Here is a 20,343-nt window from a genome sequence, read left to right on the forward strand (position 1 = left end):
GTTGTATTAATACTTTACTCAACCAGTCTGTCATTGTTGAGGTTTTTAATCCATCACTTCATTTCTCTTCCTCAAGCTTCCACCCCAGGACTCACACTCACTCCTCAGCAGCAACAGTGGGGTCATTCAGGTGTCCAGGAGGTCACAGAGGGCGTGGAGCTGGATGTATGAGGCTTCATGGGCCTGAAGGACCATGTGGAAGATGGGACAGGAAACATCCTCGGTCTGGCACTGGATCTGGACTACCTCCATGTGGAAGGTGCTGAGCGACAGACCGGACAGAGCATAGCAAAAGGAGCTGAGCCAATAGGAGCCTCACAAACTGGAGATGTGGTTTTAGCAACCAGGAGCAAAAGTGGTGACAGTAACTACAGCAGTAGTAGTGCCACCAGCTGTAACAGCAGTAGTCATTGCAGTGTTCACTCTGAGGAGAGCGCTGTCTCAGACAGTGAAGATGAACAGGGCCATAATGGATCTGGTTCTGAATCTCAAGTCATTCAACGGGATGAGCCTCACCCACATCTTCAAGACTCCTCCCTTGTCTGCCGTGCTGACAGGCCAGACCTGGCACCACTCAGTTCCCCTAGAGGACCCGAGCATCCACAAACAGTCACAAGTCTTGTCTCAGACTCCCGCACTAAGGTGGAGTTTGCTCTTAAATTAGGTTACAATGAGGAGCTTGTGCTATCGGTGCTAAGGAAACTGGGACCAGACGCTCTCATCAACGACATCCTGGGAGAGCTGGTCAAAATGGGAACCAAAACACAGATGGAGCAGCAAGGAGGAGGCTCAGCTCTCTCTCTGTTTCCCTCTTCCTCTTTGGCCACCTCCTGCTCTTCATCCTCCTCTTCCCTGGACTCCTACCGTCTATTGTGTCTAGCCCAGCGTCTGGAGGATGGAGACAATCTGAGGCCTGTTATATTGGATGGGAGCAACGTAGCTATGAGGTGAGGAAGAAACAACACGTGTTGATTTGTTCATTCAAGTGTAACGTGGCCAACAGGAGGTGCTGTACAGTGAGTAAACGTCATTCCCTAAGGTCAAAAGATGTTCTACTGACAGATGCCAGAGGCCTAGGGTTTTAGCCTCATGGCTAGAGTACCTGTCTCCCACACCGGGAACGACGTTCAAGACCAGTGAGAGATGAAGCCATGCAGGTTACATTGGTGTGGTGACCCGGATGGGAATGGCATGTAGGGGTATGAGAGTGTAACAGTGGAGAGAGATGAACCAGTGCAGGTTATAAAATCTTATACATAAAAGGTAACTGTACCTATGCATCCATTAATCCATTTTCTATACCTGTTTATTCCAATAGAGCAGGGGTGGGCAATCATGTGCCATAAAGGGCCGAGACACTGCAGGTTTTCCATGCAACCAGTCACCTCAGCAGGTGATTTCATTAATGATCAGGTGTCTCAGCAGGTGATTTCATTGACAACGAGGTGTTTATGTTCAGAGGAGAAGCTCATCAGCAACCCACCTGCTGAGGTGAATGGTTGTATGGAAAACCTGCAGTGTCTCGGCCCTCGATGCCCACCCCCGCAATAGAGTGTCAAGAGGGAGCTGGAGCTTATTCCTGGTGGGGTAGACCTTGGACAGGCCACTAGTCCAATGCAGGGCCACATATAAGACAAACACATTCACACACACCTACGATCAGTTTGGAGTCACCAGTTCAACTAATCTGCATGTCTTTGGAGGGAGGAAGCCGGAGCAACAGGAGGGAACACATGCAAACACGAGAACAAGCAAACAAGTAAACAAGAAGCCCCACACCACACACACACCAGCACTGCTGCAGAGGAGCTGTAGCTCCTCCACAAAAGCGCCCAAAAACTGGCTTTTGTACTGTGTGATAACGTTCAGCTGGTTGAACGAAGTCAAACGAAAGTCTAACATTACAAAAACTAAGCAAATGATAAGAAACCATCAAGAATGACAGAAAAACAAAATACATATGAAATGATGTTTTCATTGGCCTTCGTTCAAAATTTTCGATGAAGCTGAGTGAAGGTTAAACGATGCCAACAAAAGTCAATGAAAGTCCAGATTTCTTGTTTCATTAAGGCTTCGTTGCCGTTCGTTAAGTGCCATGTGACTGGGCATTTAAGTTATCGTGCTACCCTACGTATTCCTATGTATGCCCATCAGATATGTTCACATGGCCTGTCGCAGGTCAACAATCTTTATTTTATCATCTACAATACCTTGATTATGTACACTAGTTCATTTTATCTTGATTATAATAGCAAAGTAGCCTGTGCGTCCGGGTGTGCATGTGGGCATGCATGCACATATGGCTTTGATCATGGAGAAACCGGGGAGAGCTGACATTTGCAGTTTGGTAATAATTTGAATCACTTTTAACCAAAATTGAAGCATCTTTAACTTTTAACCCCTGTACAACCTGAAACTGACCTTTGTCACCATTCTTGCAGTTTTTCCCGCATAACTCCTTAATATTTAGTCATAGATAGTCCAAACTATACCTTTTTTGGAATCTTTATGATCAGGTAGTTTTCAATATGATTGGAGCATTTTTAAATTTTGACTCCTGTGTAATAGTGGTACAGCTTAGCTAAAAATTCCGTAACAACTGTGCATTTTGTGATAAAAGCATAGAATTTTGCACATGTATTCTAAATTAACTAATGTTTATTTCCAGATATGGAACCTCTAATGATCTTCAATGAGCTACAGGGGTCAAGAAAGAATTACACAGGGATCAAAACAGTTGAAAGGTGTTGGATTTACAACCCCAATTCCAATGAAGTTGGGACATTGTGCAAAATGTATACTCAACAAAAATATAAACGCAACACTTTTGGTTTTGCTCCCGTTTTGTATGAGATGAACTCAAAGATCTAAAACTTTTTCCACATACACAATATCACCATTTCCCTCAAATATTGTTCACAAACCAGTCTAAATCTTTGATAGTGAGCACTTCTCCTTTGCTGAGATAATCAATCCCACCTCACAGGTGTGCCATATCAAGATGCTGATTAGACACCATGATTAGTGCACAGGTGTGCCTTAGACTGCCCACAATAAAAGGCCACTCTGAAAGGTGCAGTTTTGTTTTATTGGGGGGGGATACCAGTCAGTATCTGGTGTGACCACCATTTGCCTTATGCAGTGCAACACATCTCCTTCGCATAGAGTTGATCAGGTTGTCAATTGTGGCCTGTGGAATGTTGGTCCACTCCTCTTCAATGGCTGTGCGAAGTTGCTGGATATTGGCAGGAACTGGTACACGCTGTCGTATACGCCGGTCCAGAGCATCCCAAACATGCTCAATGGGTGACATGTCCGGTGAGTATGCCGGCCATGCAAGAACTGGGACATTTTCAGCTTCCAAGAATTGTGTACAGATCCTTGCAACATGGGGCCGTGCATTATCCTGCTGCAACATGAGGTGATGTTCTTGGATGTATGGCACAACAATGGGCCTCAGGATCTCGTCACGGTATCTCTGTGCATTCAAAATGCCATCAATAAACTGCTCCTGTGTTCTTCATCCATAACAGATGCCTGCCTATACCATAACCCCACCGCCACCATGGGCCACTCGATCCACAACACTGACATCAGAAAACCGCTCACCCACACAACGCCACACACACTGTCTGCCATCTGCCCTGGACAGTGTGAACCGGGATTCATCCGTGAAGAGAACACTTCTCCAACGTGCCAAACGCCAGCGAATGTGAGCATTTGCCCACTCAAGTCGGTTACGACGACGAACTGGAGTCAGGTCGAGACCCCGATGAGGATGACGAGCATGCAGATGAGCTTCCCTGAGACGGTTTCTGACAGTTTGTGCAGAAATTCTTTGGTTATGCAAACCGATTGTTTCAGCAGCTGTCCGAGTGGCTGGTCTCAGACGATCTTGGAGGTGAACATGCTGGATGTGGAGGTCCTGGGCTGGTGTGGTTACACGTGGTCTGCGGTTGTGAGGCTGGTTGGATGTACTGCCAACTTCTCTGAAACGCCTTTGGAGACGGCTTATGGTAGAGAAATGAACATTCAATACACGAGCAACAGCTCTGGTTGACATTCCTGCTGTCAGCATGCCAACTGCACGCTCCCTCAAATCTTGCGACATCTGTGGCATTGTGCTGTGTGATAAAACTGCACCTTTCAGAGTGGCCTTTTATTGTGGGCAGTCTAAGGCACACCTGTGCACTAATCATGGTGTCTAATCAGCATCTTGATATGGCACACCTGTGAGGTGGGATGGATTATCTCAGCAAAGGAGAAGTGCTCACTATCACAGATTTAGACTGGTTTGTGAACAATATTTGAGGGAAATGGTGATATTGTGTATGTGGAAAAAGTTTTAGATCTTTGGGTTCATCTCATACGAAATGGGAGCAAAACCAAAGTGTTGCGTTTATATTTTTGTTGAGTATAAATAAAAACAGAATATGATTTGAAAATCCTCTTCAACCTATATTCAATTGAATACACCACAAAGACAAGATATTTAATGTTCAAACTGACTGACTTTGTTGTTTTTGTGCAAATATTTGCTTATTTTGAAATGGATGCAGCACATTTCAAACAAGTTGGGACGGGGCAACAAAAGACTGGGAAAGGTGATGAATGCTCAAAGAACACCTAATTGGAAACAGGTGAGTGTCATGATTGGGTATAAAAGGAGCATCCCCAAAAGTCTCGGCCATTCACAAGCAAAGATGGGGCAATGATCACCACTTTGTGAACAACTGTGTGAAAAAATAGTCCAACAGTTTAAGAACAATGTTTCTCAACATTCACTTGCAAGGAATTTAGGGATTCTATCATCTACAGTCCATAATATAATCAGAAGATTCAGAGAATCTGGAGAACGTTCTACACATATGCGGTAAGGCCGAAAACCAACACTGAATGCACGTGACCTTCGATCCCTCAGATGGCACTGCATTAAAAACTGACATCATTGTGTAAAGGATCTTACCGCGTGGGCTCAGGAACACTTCAGAAAACCAATGTCAGTTAAAACAGTTCGCCGCTACATCTACAAGCGCAAGTTAAAACTCTACCATGCAAAGCAAAAGCCATACATCAATAACATCCAGAAACGCAGCCGCCTTCTCTGGGCCCGAGCTCATTTGAAATGGACAGATGCAAAGTGGAAAAGTGTGCTGTGGTCTGAGTCCACATTTCAAATTGTTTTTGGAAATCATGGACGTTGTGTCCTCCAAACAAAAGAGGAAAAAGATCATCCAGATTGTTACCAGTGCAAAGTTCAAAAGCCAGCATCTGTGATGGTATAGGGGTGTGTTAGTGCCCATGGCATTGGCAACATACCAGTGTTGCCACAGTTACTTTGAAAAAGTAACTTAGTTACTTTACTGATTACTCAATTGTAAAAGTAACTTAGTTACTTTACTGATTACTCAATTGTAAAAGTAACTAAGTTAGATTACTAGTTACTTTTTTAGTTACTTTTCCCAGCTGCCGACAACAACCCTCTGCCACCTCAACATGACAATGATACCTGTTTTGCCAAAACTCACTTTATAGTCACCCTTTCTTGACTTCAATGAAAATAAATACTTGTTTTATAAAAAGTAAAATAAAGACGTCTTTCTTGACCTCATATTTAACTGTTGACAGCACTGTAACAGTAAAACTTGCAATTTCGAGCCTACATTGTTTATAAAGGTAACTATTAAATTCTAACATTTTTCTAACATTTAAATTCTCTCTAAACATTTTACTTGTCGAAATTATTATTATTTTAAGCAATATTAGTTGTAGTAAAAAACGGCTTCAAAATTGCACCTTTAATCTAGGGGTGTTGTGGGGGAGGGGGCACATCCCTGCCCCACGCCCCCATTCCATCTAGATTCGCCCCTGCTTTGGCGTTTGAGCACAAACAATGGATAACATTTATTTATACAGAAAACAGGACCAGATTTACAGGTAAGAAAGTTTTATTGCGTTTTCACATCATGTGGTCCTCAGAAAGAGAGTTTAGGTGCATTTGAGTGGAAAATAGTGTTAGTTGTTGACACGTCGCGGAGGATCAGCTGTTTTTAACGACCAGATACAGAGCGGCTCAGCTCAGAATTCTAAATAAAGGAGGAAAAAAAGTATAAAAATGTCTTTGTAAAGCTCAGTGCAGGTGTGCTGATCACCGCACTTTAAGAGGTGAGGACGAGTCGAGCAGCTGCAAAAAACCGCGGATTAAAAGATCACAGTTCGCTTAAAGTGGGCAGTTCAGTCGAACCCCGACCTCCTGCCCACAGACCAAGTTTAATGCTGCTATCGACCCACAATGAAAAATAATAGTAACGCACAGTGACATGGAGAAGTAACTTTAATCTGATTACTGATTTGGAAAGATTAACGCGTTAGATTACTCGTTACTAAAAAAAGTGGTCAGATTAGAGTAACGCGTTACCGGCATCACTGCAACTTACACATCTGTGATGGCACCATCAATGCTGAAAAGTACATCCACGCTTTGGAGCAACACATGCTGCCATCCAAGCAACGTCTTTTTCAGGGACATCCCTATTTATTTCAGCAAGACAATGCCAAGCCACATTCTGCACGTGTTACAACAGCGTGCCTTCATAGTAAAAGAGTGCGGGTAGACTGGCCTGCCTGCAGTCCAGACCTGTCAACCATTGAAAATGTGTGGCGCATTATGAAGCACAAAATACAACAACAGACACCCCGGACTCTCCACCTACAAAGCTTCAACAATCAGTGTCCTCACTTCCCAAATGCTTATTGAGTGTTGTTAGAAGGAAAGGTGATGTAACACAGTGGTAAACATACCACTGTTCCAGCTTTTTTGAAACGTGCTGCACGCATCCATTTCAAAATGAGCAAATATTTGCACAAAAACAATAAAGTTTATCAGTTTGAACATTAAATATCTTGTCTTTGTGCTGTATTCAATTGAACATAGGTTCAAGAGGATTTGCAAATCATTGTGTTCTGTTTTTATTTACATTTTCCACAATGTCCCAACTTAATTGGAACTGGGGTTGTAGTAATAGCAAGCTAAAAGATGAGTTATATTGCCAAAAAAAAAAAAAAAAAAAGTAAATCCTACTCAATTTCACAAGGAAAGCTGATTCATATTTACTAAGTACCCGATTTAATAAATAATTTATTGACTTATATTTATTAATTATATGCAGTTCATGTACTACAACAGTGGAAATGTGTTGAATTAAGCAACAGTGTGCTAGAATATAAGTCAGGCAGGTGTGGTGGCCAAGTGGTTAGCGCTTGGAAGGTTCCTGGTTCAAACCTCACCCCTGCCACATTTCTCCACAGAATGTGGAGTTCTTTCAGGAAGGGCATCCGTTGTGAACATTGTGCTAGAATCAACATGCAGGTCCACCTTGGATGTGCTGTGGTGACCCTGAGTGCAAATAAGGGAGCAGCCAAAGGGACTCACTTACTTTTGTCCTAGAATAGTGGCGTTGATATAATTTACTTTATTTACTTAATCCAAATCATTTTTATGCATATATGTAGTAAATGTAAGTCAATTTCACCCACATAATTAATAAATATAAATCAATTTCACCTAGATTATCAGTAAATATGAATCACTTTCCTCCAGATATTTAGTAAATCTAAAAGATTTTTGCTCAGATACTTGGTAAATATGAATCAGCTTTCTTTGTGAAATTGACTAGGATTTACTACTTCTTTTTTTTTGTTGTTGGCAATATTAACTCATCATTTGGTATATGGACAGAGAAGGCTGTGTTTGTGATTACAATCCTATCAAGTGTAATGTCAGTACATCAGATATATTTATGTTAAATTATTACTTAAAATAAGTAAAATTTGCATAAAAGTGTGAATCACTGTGAGAAATATTCTGTTCCAGAGGCCAAGCGGTCATTATTATCATGTTTTCTTTCTGTCCTTACAGCCATGGGAATAAGGAAGCATTCTCCTGTCAAGGTATCCAACTTGCCGTTGATTGGTTCTTGAAGCGAGGACACCGTAACATCACTGTTTTTGTACCTGCTTGGAGAAAGGAGCAGTCACGACCTGATGCTCTCATCACAGGTATCAGCAACTGTAGATTTCACTAGACAGTCGCAATGAACTGTAAAAAAAAAACATGCAAAAAGCATTGTCCCTTTCTGTCCAGACCAGGAGATCTTACGGCGGCTGGAGAAGGAGAAAATCCTGGTCTTTACTCCGTCTCGCCGTGTGCAGGGGCGCCGGGTGGTTTGCTATGATGACCGCTTCATTGTCAAATTAGCCTATGAGTCAGATGGGATCATTGTGTCCAATGATAACTATCGTGACCTGGCCAATGAGAAGCCAGAGTGGAAGAAATTCATTGATGAACGTCTATTAATGTACTCTTTTGTCAATGACAAGTAAGTAATTGGTTTAGAACGTCCCCTCAAGAGTGTTGTTCAGGTCTATTCATGCTGTCATATTTCACTAAAAGCACCGTGGGTGCACAAGTCGGTGCATTCCGAGTGCCGGTTCAGGGTCAGGTCAGGCCTGAGAGAATGCACTATATCGCCACACTAACACACAGCCATCTATCTGTCTATCCTATCGGTCATACAGATTATGAGAACCAAGTATTGATCTGAGCTTTGATCTTGTGTTCAGGTTCATGCCACCAGATGACCCACTTGGACGTCACGGACCCAGTTTAGAGAACTTTCTGAGGAAAAAGCCTGTTGTCCCAGAACACGGGAAGCAGCCATGTCCTTATGGTAACAAACACAGACACCCCTGTTTTCTTGTCAGTACTTCAAATCCTTCAAAGAGATATGTTGGTTTGACAATGTGATAATTAGAAAATGCAACCCACAGTGAATCTTGCATTTACTTTGACTATTTTACTGCAGACAGTATGAACCCAAAATATTTTATGTTTTGTGTTGTCAACTTCATTTAATTTATTAATATTCATTAATTTTTGCATTTAAAGCCTGAAACACATTTAAAACAAAGTTGGGACACTAAATTATTTAACATTATGTAACATTGTCAGTCCTTCTCACAACATTTAAAAGATCTTTTAGTATTGAGGATACCAAGTGATGAAGCATTTCAAATGTTATTTTGTCACATTCTTGCTGTAAATGCATCCTAAGGTGTGCAACAGTATGGGGTCATCATTTTTGTAGTTTTCATTTAAAAACTCTCCATGCATTCTCTATTGGACACAGAACAGACTGCAGACAAGCCAGTCTAGTACCCATATCCTTTTTTTCACAGCCATGCATTTGTAATTTCTGCAGAAAGTGATTCTGCATTGACAAAAGTTTCCCAAAGTAATCCCTTGTTCACATGGTTATATCAGCTATTGATGAATAACAGTTCTTGAGGCAATGCCATGTGAAGGATTGGAGTTCACCTGTGTTGAGCTTCGTCTTGCGCCCTTACACTTTACACACTGTAATTCCTCCAGATTCCTTGAGTCGCTTAATGATATGACACTGTACACTGTACAGGGAGAAATATGGAAATCTCTTATCTTTATTTGAGGAACATTGTTTTTAAACATTTCAATAATTTTTCTGACTTAGGGTTGAAGCAATAGTTTTATAGACCTTACAACTTTGATAGAAATGTAGGGTTTAATTAAATCTTAAATGTGCTACCCTTTCGACTGCACTGAGACAGACACACTGATTGTATATCTGACAACATATTTCATTGCTTGGCTATTGCTCAGAAATTTATCTTAAGCATATTAAGATGATTTATCAATTATTAATGATCATGATCATTGTCATCAATCATTAATCATTATATTTTCAGTAAAAACAAAAAAAAAACAGTCAATAGCTACAAAGACTTTCTCAACTGCAGCTGATACTCAGTTTCAATACAGGTTTCTGCAGATTTAATTAGGTTTCACATACAGTAGCTTCATGTTTAATTGCATTTGTATTCTCTCAGTTTTATAGTTATTTAGCATTATGTAAGAATTAAACAACAAGAAGCCGTGCATTATACGGTTTGAATGCACGACATGGAGTCTACTGGTGGTGTTACTCTACGAAGTGCATTCAAACAGTATAATGCACGGCTTCAAGTTGTTTAATCCTTTTATACCATGGTCCCACGCAGTGAGCTAACTGTTCTCTTCTTCTTTCCCGTCTTCAATCTTGTCCAGTTCGTCCGATGTTAAATCTTTACGCAGTTGCAGTTGTTTTCTCGTTTGCTCTCCTCCTCTTTCCATTCCTCAAACGTTTTGTTTTGGTCCAAAATATTAAAATTCACTTGGAAATCCATGTTTTATCACGTTTTTGTCATTCACCTGTCAAAACACAGCTGATCTGCGCCAACTGATTTGCACATTGCTATGGTGACGACCAGAGCGGAGTGATTATAACAGTGACTTAACTCGCTGAATTATGTGTGCGTATACACGAAAATAATGCATGCCAGTTAGACATGGAATTCTCACTGACAATGGTATAAATTGCATTATATGATGTACTTTATGTTCTTGTGGCTGATCTTTCAGTCAATAGTGCTGAAGTTACAAACTGGAATGGTCCATACAGGTGGGCAAATGGAATGTCCCGTCTCTTATTAAAACCATCTCCTGCTGCTGTAAAAGGAGCTTGGGAGCTTATTTTGATCTTTTCACTCTCCTATTGCCGACATACTGAAGGAGCAGTTTCTGCAGAGCAGTAAGAGGCTGAGATCTTAGTGCTCCCCTGGTATCTAATCTATTATGCACACGCTCCAATCCTGGTCGGTGACATTTGGGTGAAAGAGGCATTCTAATCTGAACCTGGTCTGCTGCCTAACAGCTGTCTCAGAGGGGACATTCTTCTGGTCGTGGGTGTACTGCTGTCAATAGCATTGATTACAATGACAGCATTAGTTCCGATGCGATGAACCTAAAATAAGTCAATATTTACTGCAGACAGATTTTTGTGTTTTGTTGTGTCAGAAAGTTGTGAATCTAGCGCCATAATGATAAATGTTTCTTTTTTTTTCTTATTATTATTAGGAAAGAAGTGTACATATGGCCACAAGTGCAAATTTTACCATCCTGAAAGGGGAACCCAGCCCCAGCGTGCTGTGGCTGATGAGCTCCGTGCCAGTGCCAAAACCTCATCAGTAGCATCCAGGGGCTTGCTGGAAGATGCCCTGATGGTGAAAAACCAAAGTTCTGGCCAACCAGAAGTAAGAGTAGAATCTGTGGATACCAGGGGGCCTCCAAAGAAAGATCTGAACCTCATCCCTCAGAGCTCCCTCACTGACCTCCTGGGTGACAGATGGGGCCAGCCCAAAGTGGAGGCACACAGACGAAGCAACAGCAACTGTAGTGGCAGGATCCTAGGCCATGCTGCTCCAGGAGGACCGCCTTTGTTTGGAGGTGTTGAGCAATGGGACCAATCTGTGGGGAGCAGTGGAACCAGCTCTATGACGGGTCAAGGCTCAGGAACAAGTCTGTCTGAAACATATCACAGGTGTAAGTCCCCAAAACAGTCTTACAGCTCACTTTTAAGGACCTACTCCAACCTCAATTTGCCAGCACCACAGAGTCCTGAATGTTTTTCCTTGGATCTGAGAGCCGGATCACTGCTGTCTGACTGCAGCAGTGAAGACAGTGTCAGCTCTGACTCCTTCTCCCCTGATCTCCTGTTAGATGATAGCCCCAGATGCAACCATTGCCATCATCACCATCGTCATTACTGCCACTCCCAGCACACCTTCTCAGTAGGGCATGTATCTCCTGCTTTAGGCCAGCACAGTCCTCATGATTATAGGTTTCCTCAAACCATACAGAACCAAAATGGTTTTGGATCAGAGGACTTGGAATCTTCTACCATGATTCACTCTTCCCATCATTTTAAGCCCCTGACCACCTACCTCTCACCCCGTCTCCAGCATCCACCATTGAGTAGTTTTACTGGAGAGTACCCAACACTTCCACCATGTTTACCCCAAGCACCCACAGTGCACGCCCATTCTCAGAACTCCCCTCTGGCTCACAATCTGGTAAGCTCCCATTGGCAGGAACGTGGGATCCAGGACTCCCAAGTGTATGAAGAGTCAATGAATTCCAGAAGGAATTACTCAGGACTAAGCCATCAAATGCAGTACCGGATGAGCTGGGAACCTCACTACCAGAATCCTCCAAATCCTACATATGAAGCATTTGCCTTCCAGAACCATCCAGATGTCAGTGACAAAGTCTGGCACTCATCTTGGAACCAGCAAACTCTTTCCTCACCGCTTGGCCTTTCAAAATTAAGTCTTCCACCAGCTCCACAGCTGCTGTTACCTTCCAGCAGTACTCGCAAAAACCACCCAACATCTGCACAGCAGCTGCACCAAGAGCCCTCCACCTTAGGTCGACATTATGACCTGAGACAAAGGGTGTATGTTAACTTGTGCACCATCTTCCCTTCAGAACTGGTGAGGGTGGTGATGGCCAGGAACCCTCATGTGGTGGATGCCCAAGAACTTGCAGCATCCATTTTGATGGAGAAGTTGCAACACGGTTCCTGAATACAACCAGAGGGCCAAGCAGAATTTGATTCTCTTTTCCAGCGCTTTCTTTTGGAATAGCAGCACAAAAGGAGCTGTGATTGGACAGCTTAAAACACTCATGGTTACCGTGGGTAAAAAAAACAGTCAGGTGCAAAGTGGAACAGATGCTGTAATGGCATTTTTATTGCAGGGAAAATTATGAATTAAATTTCTTTTATTCTAGGAAATCTGTGAGTTGCCATATGTTTTTATGAATACGCTTAATTCAGCACTTATGATCAGGAATGTGTGTTAATGTGCATGTACAAAAAAAGGAATTGATGTGTTTCAAGGTAATAGTGATGCATCTTAATATATTTATTTGTTACATTTTTAAGTTATTTCCATTGTTTTACATTTTTATGTTTTTTGCACTTTTTTCTGCTTAGCTTTGTATTACCATTTTTTTATTTGGCAATCACATCGGGGTATGATGAGTTATATTATTCTAAATGCAGAACAGCGTAAATAATCTACCTTTTTCTATAGTACAGATGTATCCTACACGTTTCACGTCAGCTCAGCAGCAGCTTTTGCAGCTTCTTTGTGTTGTAACAGTTGGAAAATCAGTTAGAGCTGTGACATTTTTCTGGGTTTTCCCGGAAGGGAAGTGAAACACACACTGTACCCATAAGGTGACAAAAACTCCACTCAAAAACCCCACACACCCTTAAATTAGAGTTTATCACACTGTCAGCTGACTTCATGCTCATCAGCTTTCATACTTTATTTTTTTTACCGTAATAACTGTTTTCTAAATCATATGGGCTCGGTTGAGAGCAATAAGTAATGTCCACCTGGTGGCAGGTTGTAGGTGTTGTTTTGATGTGTTGTGTGAATGTGGTTTGTAAGATATTAAATTTTGGAGTGCAAGTGAAAAAAAAAAGAATAAAAAGGGATGAATCATTTCCATTTACCACCGGCAGACGAACCTGAAAAAAATTAAACTAACATCAGCATCGTCGTCTTAAAAACTGTATTCTGCGTAAACACAAGCAGTTGTGTTTGAGACATTGACAAATGATAGAAAATAAATAAGATCAAACTGTATGAAAAACAAGACACACACACTAACTTACAGTCAGGTCCATAAGCAGACAGTTACCGTTTTAGTCATTTTGGCTCTGCACACCACCACAGTAGAGGTTAAATGAAACAACAGATATACGTGGCAGCACGGCGACTCACAGCAACAAGGTCGTGGTATCACTTCCCACCTGGTCCTTTCTGTTTGTCTGGGTTCCATCTGACTGCTCTGCCTCCCACCTCTGAAGACATGCAGGTTATTTGAAGTTTAAACTTCAATTTGAACGTGTTTGTGTGTCTGTCTGTGGCCCTGTCCAGGGCGTGCCCCGCCTCTCGTCCCATTACTGCTGGGATCAGCTCCATGACCCTTTAATTGAAATAAGTGGGTTTAGAAAATGAACGAGATTCACTGATGTTCAGTACTGTACGGTTCTGTGTGGTCTTGATATTTGATCATTTATGTCCAAAATGGGACCGCTTTGTCCTTGACTAACACACAAATCTTCCACCATATTTGAGTTAAAGTTATGACCCTGAAGTTGACCAATCAAGGTCAACCAAAATCAAAGGTACAGTGAGCAATAGAAAGGTGACAGATGATTTCATATTAGTGTTTAACAGTAACAATAAGTTATTGTTATGACTAATTCCATCCATCCATTTTCTTCCGCTTTATCCGGAGTCGGGTCGCGGGGGCAGCAGCTCAAGCAAAGCCGCCCAGACCTCCCGATCCACACACACTTCCCCCAGCTCCTCCGGGGGAACCCCAAGGCGTTCCCAAGCCAGCCGAGAGATGTAGTCCCTCCAGCGTGTCCTGGGTCTTCCCCGGGGCCTCCTCCCAGTGGGACGTGCCCGGAACACCTCTCCAGCGAGGCGTCCAGGGGGCATCCGGAAAAGATGCCCGAGCCACCTCAACTGACTGCTTTCAATGTGGAGGAGCAGCGGCTCAACTCCGAGCTCCTCCCAAGTGACTGAGCTCCTCACCCTATCTCTAAGGGAGCGCCCAGCCACCCTGCGGAGGAAACTCATCTCGGGCGCTTGTACTCGCAATCTCGTTCTTTCGGTCATGAGCCAAATCTCATGACCATAGGTGAGGATCGGAACGTAGATCGATCGGTAAATCGAGAGCTTTGCCCCCCTACTCAGCTCTCTCTTCACCACAACGGTCCGATACAGCGACCGCATCACTGCAGATGCTGCACCGATCCATCTATCGATCTCACGCTCCATCTGTCCCTCACTCGTGAACAAGACCCCGAGATACTTAAACTCCTCCACTTGAGGCAAGGACACTCCACCGACCTGAAGAGGGCAAAGCACCTTTTTTCCAGTCAAGAACCATGGCCTCGGATTTGGAGGTGCTGATCTTCATCCCGGGCGCTTCACACTCGGCTGCAAACCGCCCCAGTGCATGCTGAAGGTCCTGATTTGACGAAGCCAACAGAACCACATCGTCCGCAAACAGCAGAGACGAGATTCTGTGGTTCCCAAACCAGACCCCCTCTACACCCTGGCTGTGCCTAGAAATTCTGTCCATACAAATAATGAACAGAACCGGTGATAAAGAGCAGCCCTGGTGGAGGCCAACGTGCACTGGAAACAGGTTTGACTTACTACCGGCAATGCAAACCAAGCTCCTGCTGCGGTCGTACAGGGACCGGATAGCCCTTAGCAAAGGACCCCGGACCCCATACTCCCGGACCACTCCCCACAGGGTGCCCCGAGGGACACGGTCGAACGCCTTCTCCAGATCCACAAAACACATGTGGACTGGTTGGGCAAACTCCCATGAACCCTCGAGCACCCGATGGAGCGTGTAGAGCTGGTCCAGTGTGCCGCGACCACGACGAAAACCACACTGCTCCTCCTGAATCCGAGGTTCAACCATCGGTCAAATTCTCCTCTCCAGTACTCTGGAATAGACCTTACCGGGGAGGCTGAGGAGTGTGATCCCCCTATAGTTGGAACACACCCTCCGGTCCCCCTTCTTAAACAGAGGGACCACCACCCCGGTCTGCCAATCCAGAGGCACTGTCCCCGATCGCCACGCAATGTTGCAGAGGCGTGTCAGCCAAGACAGCCCCACAACATCCAGAGACTTAAGGGGCTTTCACAGTGGCGTATTCGTACAGCTGCTCATTGCGGCGTTGTGAGTAGTTGAAATACGCCCCAAATACGCGTGTGCTCGGTTTTTTCCGTTGTGCATTCCGTTAGTAGAGCTGCATATTGCGGCGTGTGTGGCTATTTTAATACGCCCGGAGTGCGCGCGTATCTCGAGTGTTCATTCCGTTCGTATAGCTGCGTGTTTATGTGTGCACAGTGCGTTTCTTTTGCCGCAAAAAAGCCACTTCCCCTTTTTTTTTCAATTCTCTCCAGACGGCTGCGCTTGAAAATCAGTGGGATTTTATCATGAGTGTGTGTTCACGTGTGTTCATGTGTGCACACAGTCGTGTGTGCCATGTTGCACCAGTTCAGTGCTATTTTCTGCCTCTGTGAAGTGCGCTCTGAGAGAGAGGGAAAGCACGCGCGAGAGAGAGATCGGTTTTATTTTATTTTAAGCAGTCTCTCTCTCTCTCTCTCTCTCTCTCTCTACTCTTTCTCTACTGGATGGTGTGGTGCGATAGTCATTTAACATTATTATTATTATTATTATTTTAATGCAGCGACTGCGAGTTTATTTTAGAGTCAGCTCTTTTCTCTGATCGATCAGGGCGTTTGATGAGCGAACCGACATGCAGCGAGTGGCGTTTATGAGAGGGAGAGCACTATAAGGAGACTCACTCCTCTGAATAAAACCTCTCTCTTTCTATAATCACAGCTGTGATTAAAATCTCTCTCTCTGAGCGAGAGAGAGATTTTATTTAGAGGAATCTGAGTGAATTTGAAAGCGCTCTCTTGCGCACGCGTGCTCGTTCTCTCTCTGTGTGTGTGTGTCTGTGTGTGTGAGAGAGAGAGCGGTTTTATGAAATGATGCGACACTGAAACAGTCCTCGTCCAGTATGATAAAGTGAAGCAACGATCTCATAGTATTTATAGCTCCAGAAGAACAACAGGGAGATGTGAAGTTGTGCACAGTCCGTGTTGCAGCGCGTGGGCGGGCTCACAATAGCGGACAGTAGCATGGCGCTGCGTGGACTCCCGTGGAGGCTCCATGCTGTGCTGTACGCTGAAGAAAATTAAACAAGTTTAATTTCTTCCATCCTACGCGCGTAGCCCTCAACATACTGCTACGTATTGAGAAAAAACTCCTTGTGAAGTGGGCGGAGAGCTGCTCATTACAGCGTAGACGATACGCTGTAATGAGCAGCTCTACGAATACGCCAATGTGAAAGCCCCTTTAAGGTACTCAGGACGGATTTCATCCACCCCAGGAGCCTTGCCACCGAGGAGCTTTCTAACCACCTCGGTGACTTCGGCCTGGGTAATGGATGAGTCCACCTCTGAGTCCCCAGTCTCTGCTTCCTCTTCGGAAGACGTGACGATGGGATTGAGGAGATCCTCGAAGTACCCCTTCCACTGCCCGACAACATCCCCAGTCAGGGTCAACAGCTCCCCACTGTAAACAGTGCTGGTGGAGAACTGCTTCCACCTCTTGAGGCGTCGGACAGTTTGCCAGAATCTCTTCGAGGCCGACAGATAGTCCTCCTCCATAGCCTCCCCGAACTCCTCCCAGACCCGAGTTTTTGCTCTGCGACCACACGGGCTGTGGCACGCTTGGCCTGCCGGTACCTGTCAGCTGCCTCTGGGGTCCCACCTACCAACAAAGATAAGTAGGACTCCTTCTTCAGCTTGACGGCATCCCTTACTTCCAGTGTCCACCACCGGGTTCGGGGATTGCCGCCGTGACAGGCACCAGAGACCTTGCAACCACAGCTACGAGCAGCCGCATCGACAATGGGGGTGAACATGGTCCACTCGGACTCCATGTCTCCAACCTCCCCCGGGATCTGGGAGAAGCTCTCCCGGAGGTGGGAGTTGAAGACCTCGCTGACAGAGGGTTCCGCCAGTCGTTCCCAGCAGACCCTCACGATACGTTTGGGCCTGCCAGGTCTGACATGACTAATTCCATTCTGCTGTAAATATCTCTGATATGTATGCAAACCTTTGACCTTTGACTGTGACCTTTACCTTCAAAAGATTTCTCTCAAAATCAGATTCCTTTGTCCTTTGTCTACCATATTTGGTCCAAAACTCAGTTGTTTTGTACACACAGACAGACATAGAGAACCAAAAACAATCCATCCACACATCCTGCTGCTGTCTGTGGGATGTCCTGTCCAATCGCTGTCTGACGTCTTTTCAAGGTTAAATCTTGTTAGTTCAAGCTGTGTTACTTGAATTCTGTTTTGTCTGATTGCTGTTTGTAAAAGTAAATGCACCACTTCTTAAGAACTTCTTATGTTGTTGATACAAATTGTGTCCTCTTAACGTCTTAACAAGACTTGTTTTGTATGCGAATACTGAAACAAAACTATTTTGATTTGAGTAGTTTTTTTAGTAAACTCATGCTTTTCATTTTTCGTGATACCGTCACGAAATGTGTCATGTTTTTGTACTCTATTTTTAGCCATGACCCCCCCCGCTTCACCCCAAAAATCTTGATACCATCCCTAAATATTTTTGTAATACTGTCACCAAAACGTAACCCATTTTGTGATGATATCACAAACTACTAGATTAAATCACTTTTTGTGATGTTATCATGAAGTGGTGTGAGTTCGGGTTAAGACAAGCGGAGCATCTAATGCATCATCAAATGTGTCTTTTGTTGTTGTTTGATTGCGTTTATTTGTTTTGGGGGGTTGTATTATTGTTGGTTCAAAGATGATTGTGTTCAAAGGATGTACAGACATCAGTGTTTCCCTGAGAATGAGGATTAGCCTGTTGGCCTGGTGGGCAGGCCCATCAGAAACCACACCCACTACTGCATGCTATGTGACATAATATCTTCAATCAGTATGACAAAAACAAAAAAACAAAAAAACAAAAAACAAAACAAAAGTCAAAACCATGAACTGCTAAATATTGATCACCTGTACTGATTTTATAGTTAGCTCTAATTAGGACTTGTACTGTTTTCTTTGAGTTGCTGGAATATAACAACTGATTTAAATATTATACTTAATATTGTTTGTAATAATGATTTTTGTTTCTTTAAAATTGTATAAAAGTAAAAGTCAATTTTAGTAAATTTTATGTATGTCAAACATTTGGACACTTTCCAAATGTTTATACATATATATATATATATATATATAGCCAGCAACAAATCCAATCACTATGATGTGGTGACTTTGACAGAGAAGCTGGTCTTTCATAATGAATATGTGGCATCCAATTGTGTCCCTGACAGGTGGACAGGTGGTTCATGGCATATGTCTCTTGTCTGAAATTATCCATTGTAACATAAAGTTGTAAAATATTTTTCACAATACTCCCTTTAATAATGAAATCTGCATTTTGACTTTAATTGATCATAACGAAAATAATATCGTTTTGAGCTATATTTACAAATATTACTGATTTCAACTAACCCTGAACAACTTCCAATAACTTTAAGTCACTTCAATAAATTTAATGCTCTTCATGTAGTAACGCATTTATCACAGGACACCTTCCAAACATATTTTTCCAGCTTCACTGGCAGGTGACACGACTGTTTCTGTCCTGTATCAGGGATGGTAGGTTAAGTATTGAAAAACCTCCAGAGGTGCTGAAGATCAATGCAGTCTGAGGCCTTTGCAATGAAGCCGCCCTGTTTAAGGGCCCCTTCACACATAGTGCGACTCACGGCAAAACAGTCTGTATGAGCGAACCACAAAACATCGCGCCAACGGGCAGGCGTGCGCGATCCCTGTGCGAAGGTTCATGCATGCAAAGGTGTCTTTCAAGCAGGAACACTGCTGCAGCTGCTCGCACTGTGTTCCATGGGACGAGGTGCACCACATCGCGCTGCTGATGTGGAGGAAAATAAAATAAAAACTAGCTATTTAATTAGTGAATATCACTGGGTTGATATAAATAATACATAAAAGGGGACCCAATACAGAACCCCGCTGTTAAATAACCCTGGTTAAAAAAAAAAAAAAAAATGCCACTCATGGGATTCAAACCTGCGTGCTCTGATTACCAGATAGAAATTGTACCACTGCACTACAATCACTGTCTTGTAACAGGAGCGTGAAATGGCTAAAATCAACGTATCAATGTATTTTCTAAAAAAAGAAAAAAAGCGCTGTGATAACTGACCAAACTGTGTTTGGTATGACGTATTTCTGCTGATAAGTGGCACATTTGTGGCACTCTTGGCTTGTCCTGGTCCTGCGGCACACCCCTCACAGCCCTCAGGGGCTCAACATGCGTGGCCTGTCATTCAGATTGCCTACTGTTTTTATATATGTTTATGTATTTCCAAACAAGCACACACACATGCGTGTCTGTCAAAACACAGGATGTGTGCTACAGGTTCGATGTCCAGAACTGGAGATGTCACAACAGCTGTGGGCAGCCAGCCACACTCCCTGTCCCGTCAGCGCACAGACCAAGATGTCAGATGAAAGATGCCTCACCTGCAGGGGCACACAATCCACATGCACACGTGTGTTGGGGGGAGCAGGGAAGAATGCACGAAACACACGCACATGTGTTGTGGGGGGAGCCGACACTCTGGCACGCCACATGTGCACTCGGCAACTTCACAGTTGTGGGGCACTTAGACAAATATCACATCCAGCTCGACAGTGATTGTCTGCTGACTGTTTTCATGATGATAGTGAGAATGGCCACACATTTTCCAAG

The 20,343-nt window shown here is 43.6% G+C and overlaps 1 protein-coding gene across 1 annotated transcript; it reads left to right on the forward strand.

Annotated features, from left to right (window-relative positions):
* The first annotated feature begins 104 nt into the window (after positions 1 to 104).
* LOC117525267 (probable ribonuclease ZC3H12C) lies at positions 105 to 13,324 on the forward strand. The gene is made up of 5 exons (XM_034187108.1): positions 105 to 947; positions 7,919 to 8,058; positions 8,144 to 8,378; positions 8,623 to 8,729; positions 10,991 to 13,324. Exons 1-5 carry the CDS (start codon positions 178 to 180, stop codon positions 12,496 to 12,498), a joined length of 2,760 nt encoding a protein of 919 aa, XP_034042999.1. The 5' UTR covers positions 105 to 177; the 3' UTR covers positions 12,499 to 13,324.
* Positions 13,325 to 20,343: the final 7,019 nt, after the last annotated feature.

The sequence above is a fragment of the Thalassophryne amazonica genome, chromosome 14 (assembly GCF_902500255.1).
Source record: "Thalassophryne amazonica chromosome 14, fThaAma1.1, whole genome shotgun sequence".
NCBI classification, from domain to species: Eukaryota; Metazoa; Chordata; class Actinopteri; order Batrachoidiformes; family Batrachoididae; genus Thalassophryne; species Thalassophryne amazonica.

Excerpts from the sequence above, each read along its gene's own strand:
- LOC117525267 (XM_034187108.1), top strand. The coding sequence starts at position 178 with ATGGGCCTGAAGGACCATGTGGAAGATGGGACAGGAAACATCCTCGGT. Across the intron at positions 948-7,918 it reads GGGAGCAACGTAGCTATGAG|CCATGGGAATAAGGAAGCAT; the intron begins GTGAGGAAGAAA and ends CTGTCCTTACAG. Across the intron at positions 8,379-8,622 it reads TACTCTTTTGTCAATGACAA|GTTCATGCCACCAGATGACC; the intron begins GTAAGTAATTGG and ends TCTTGTGTTCAG.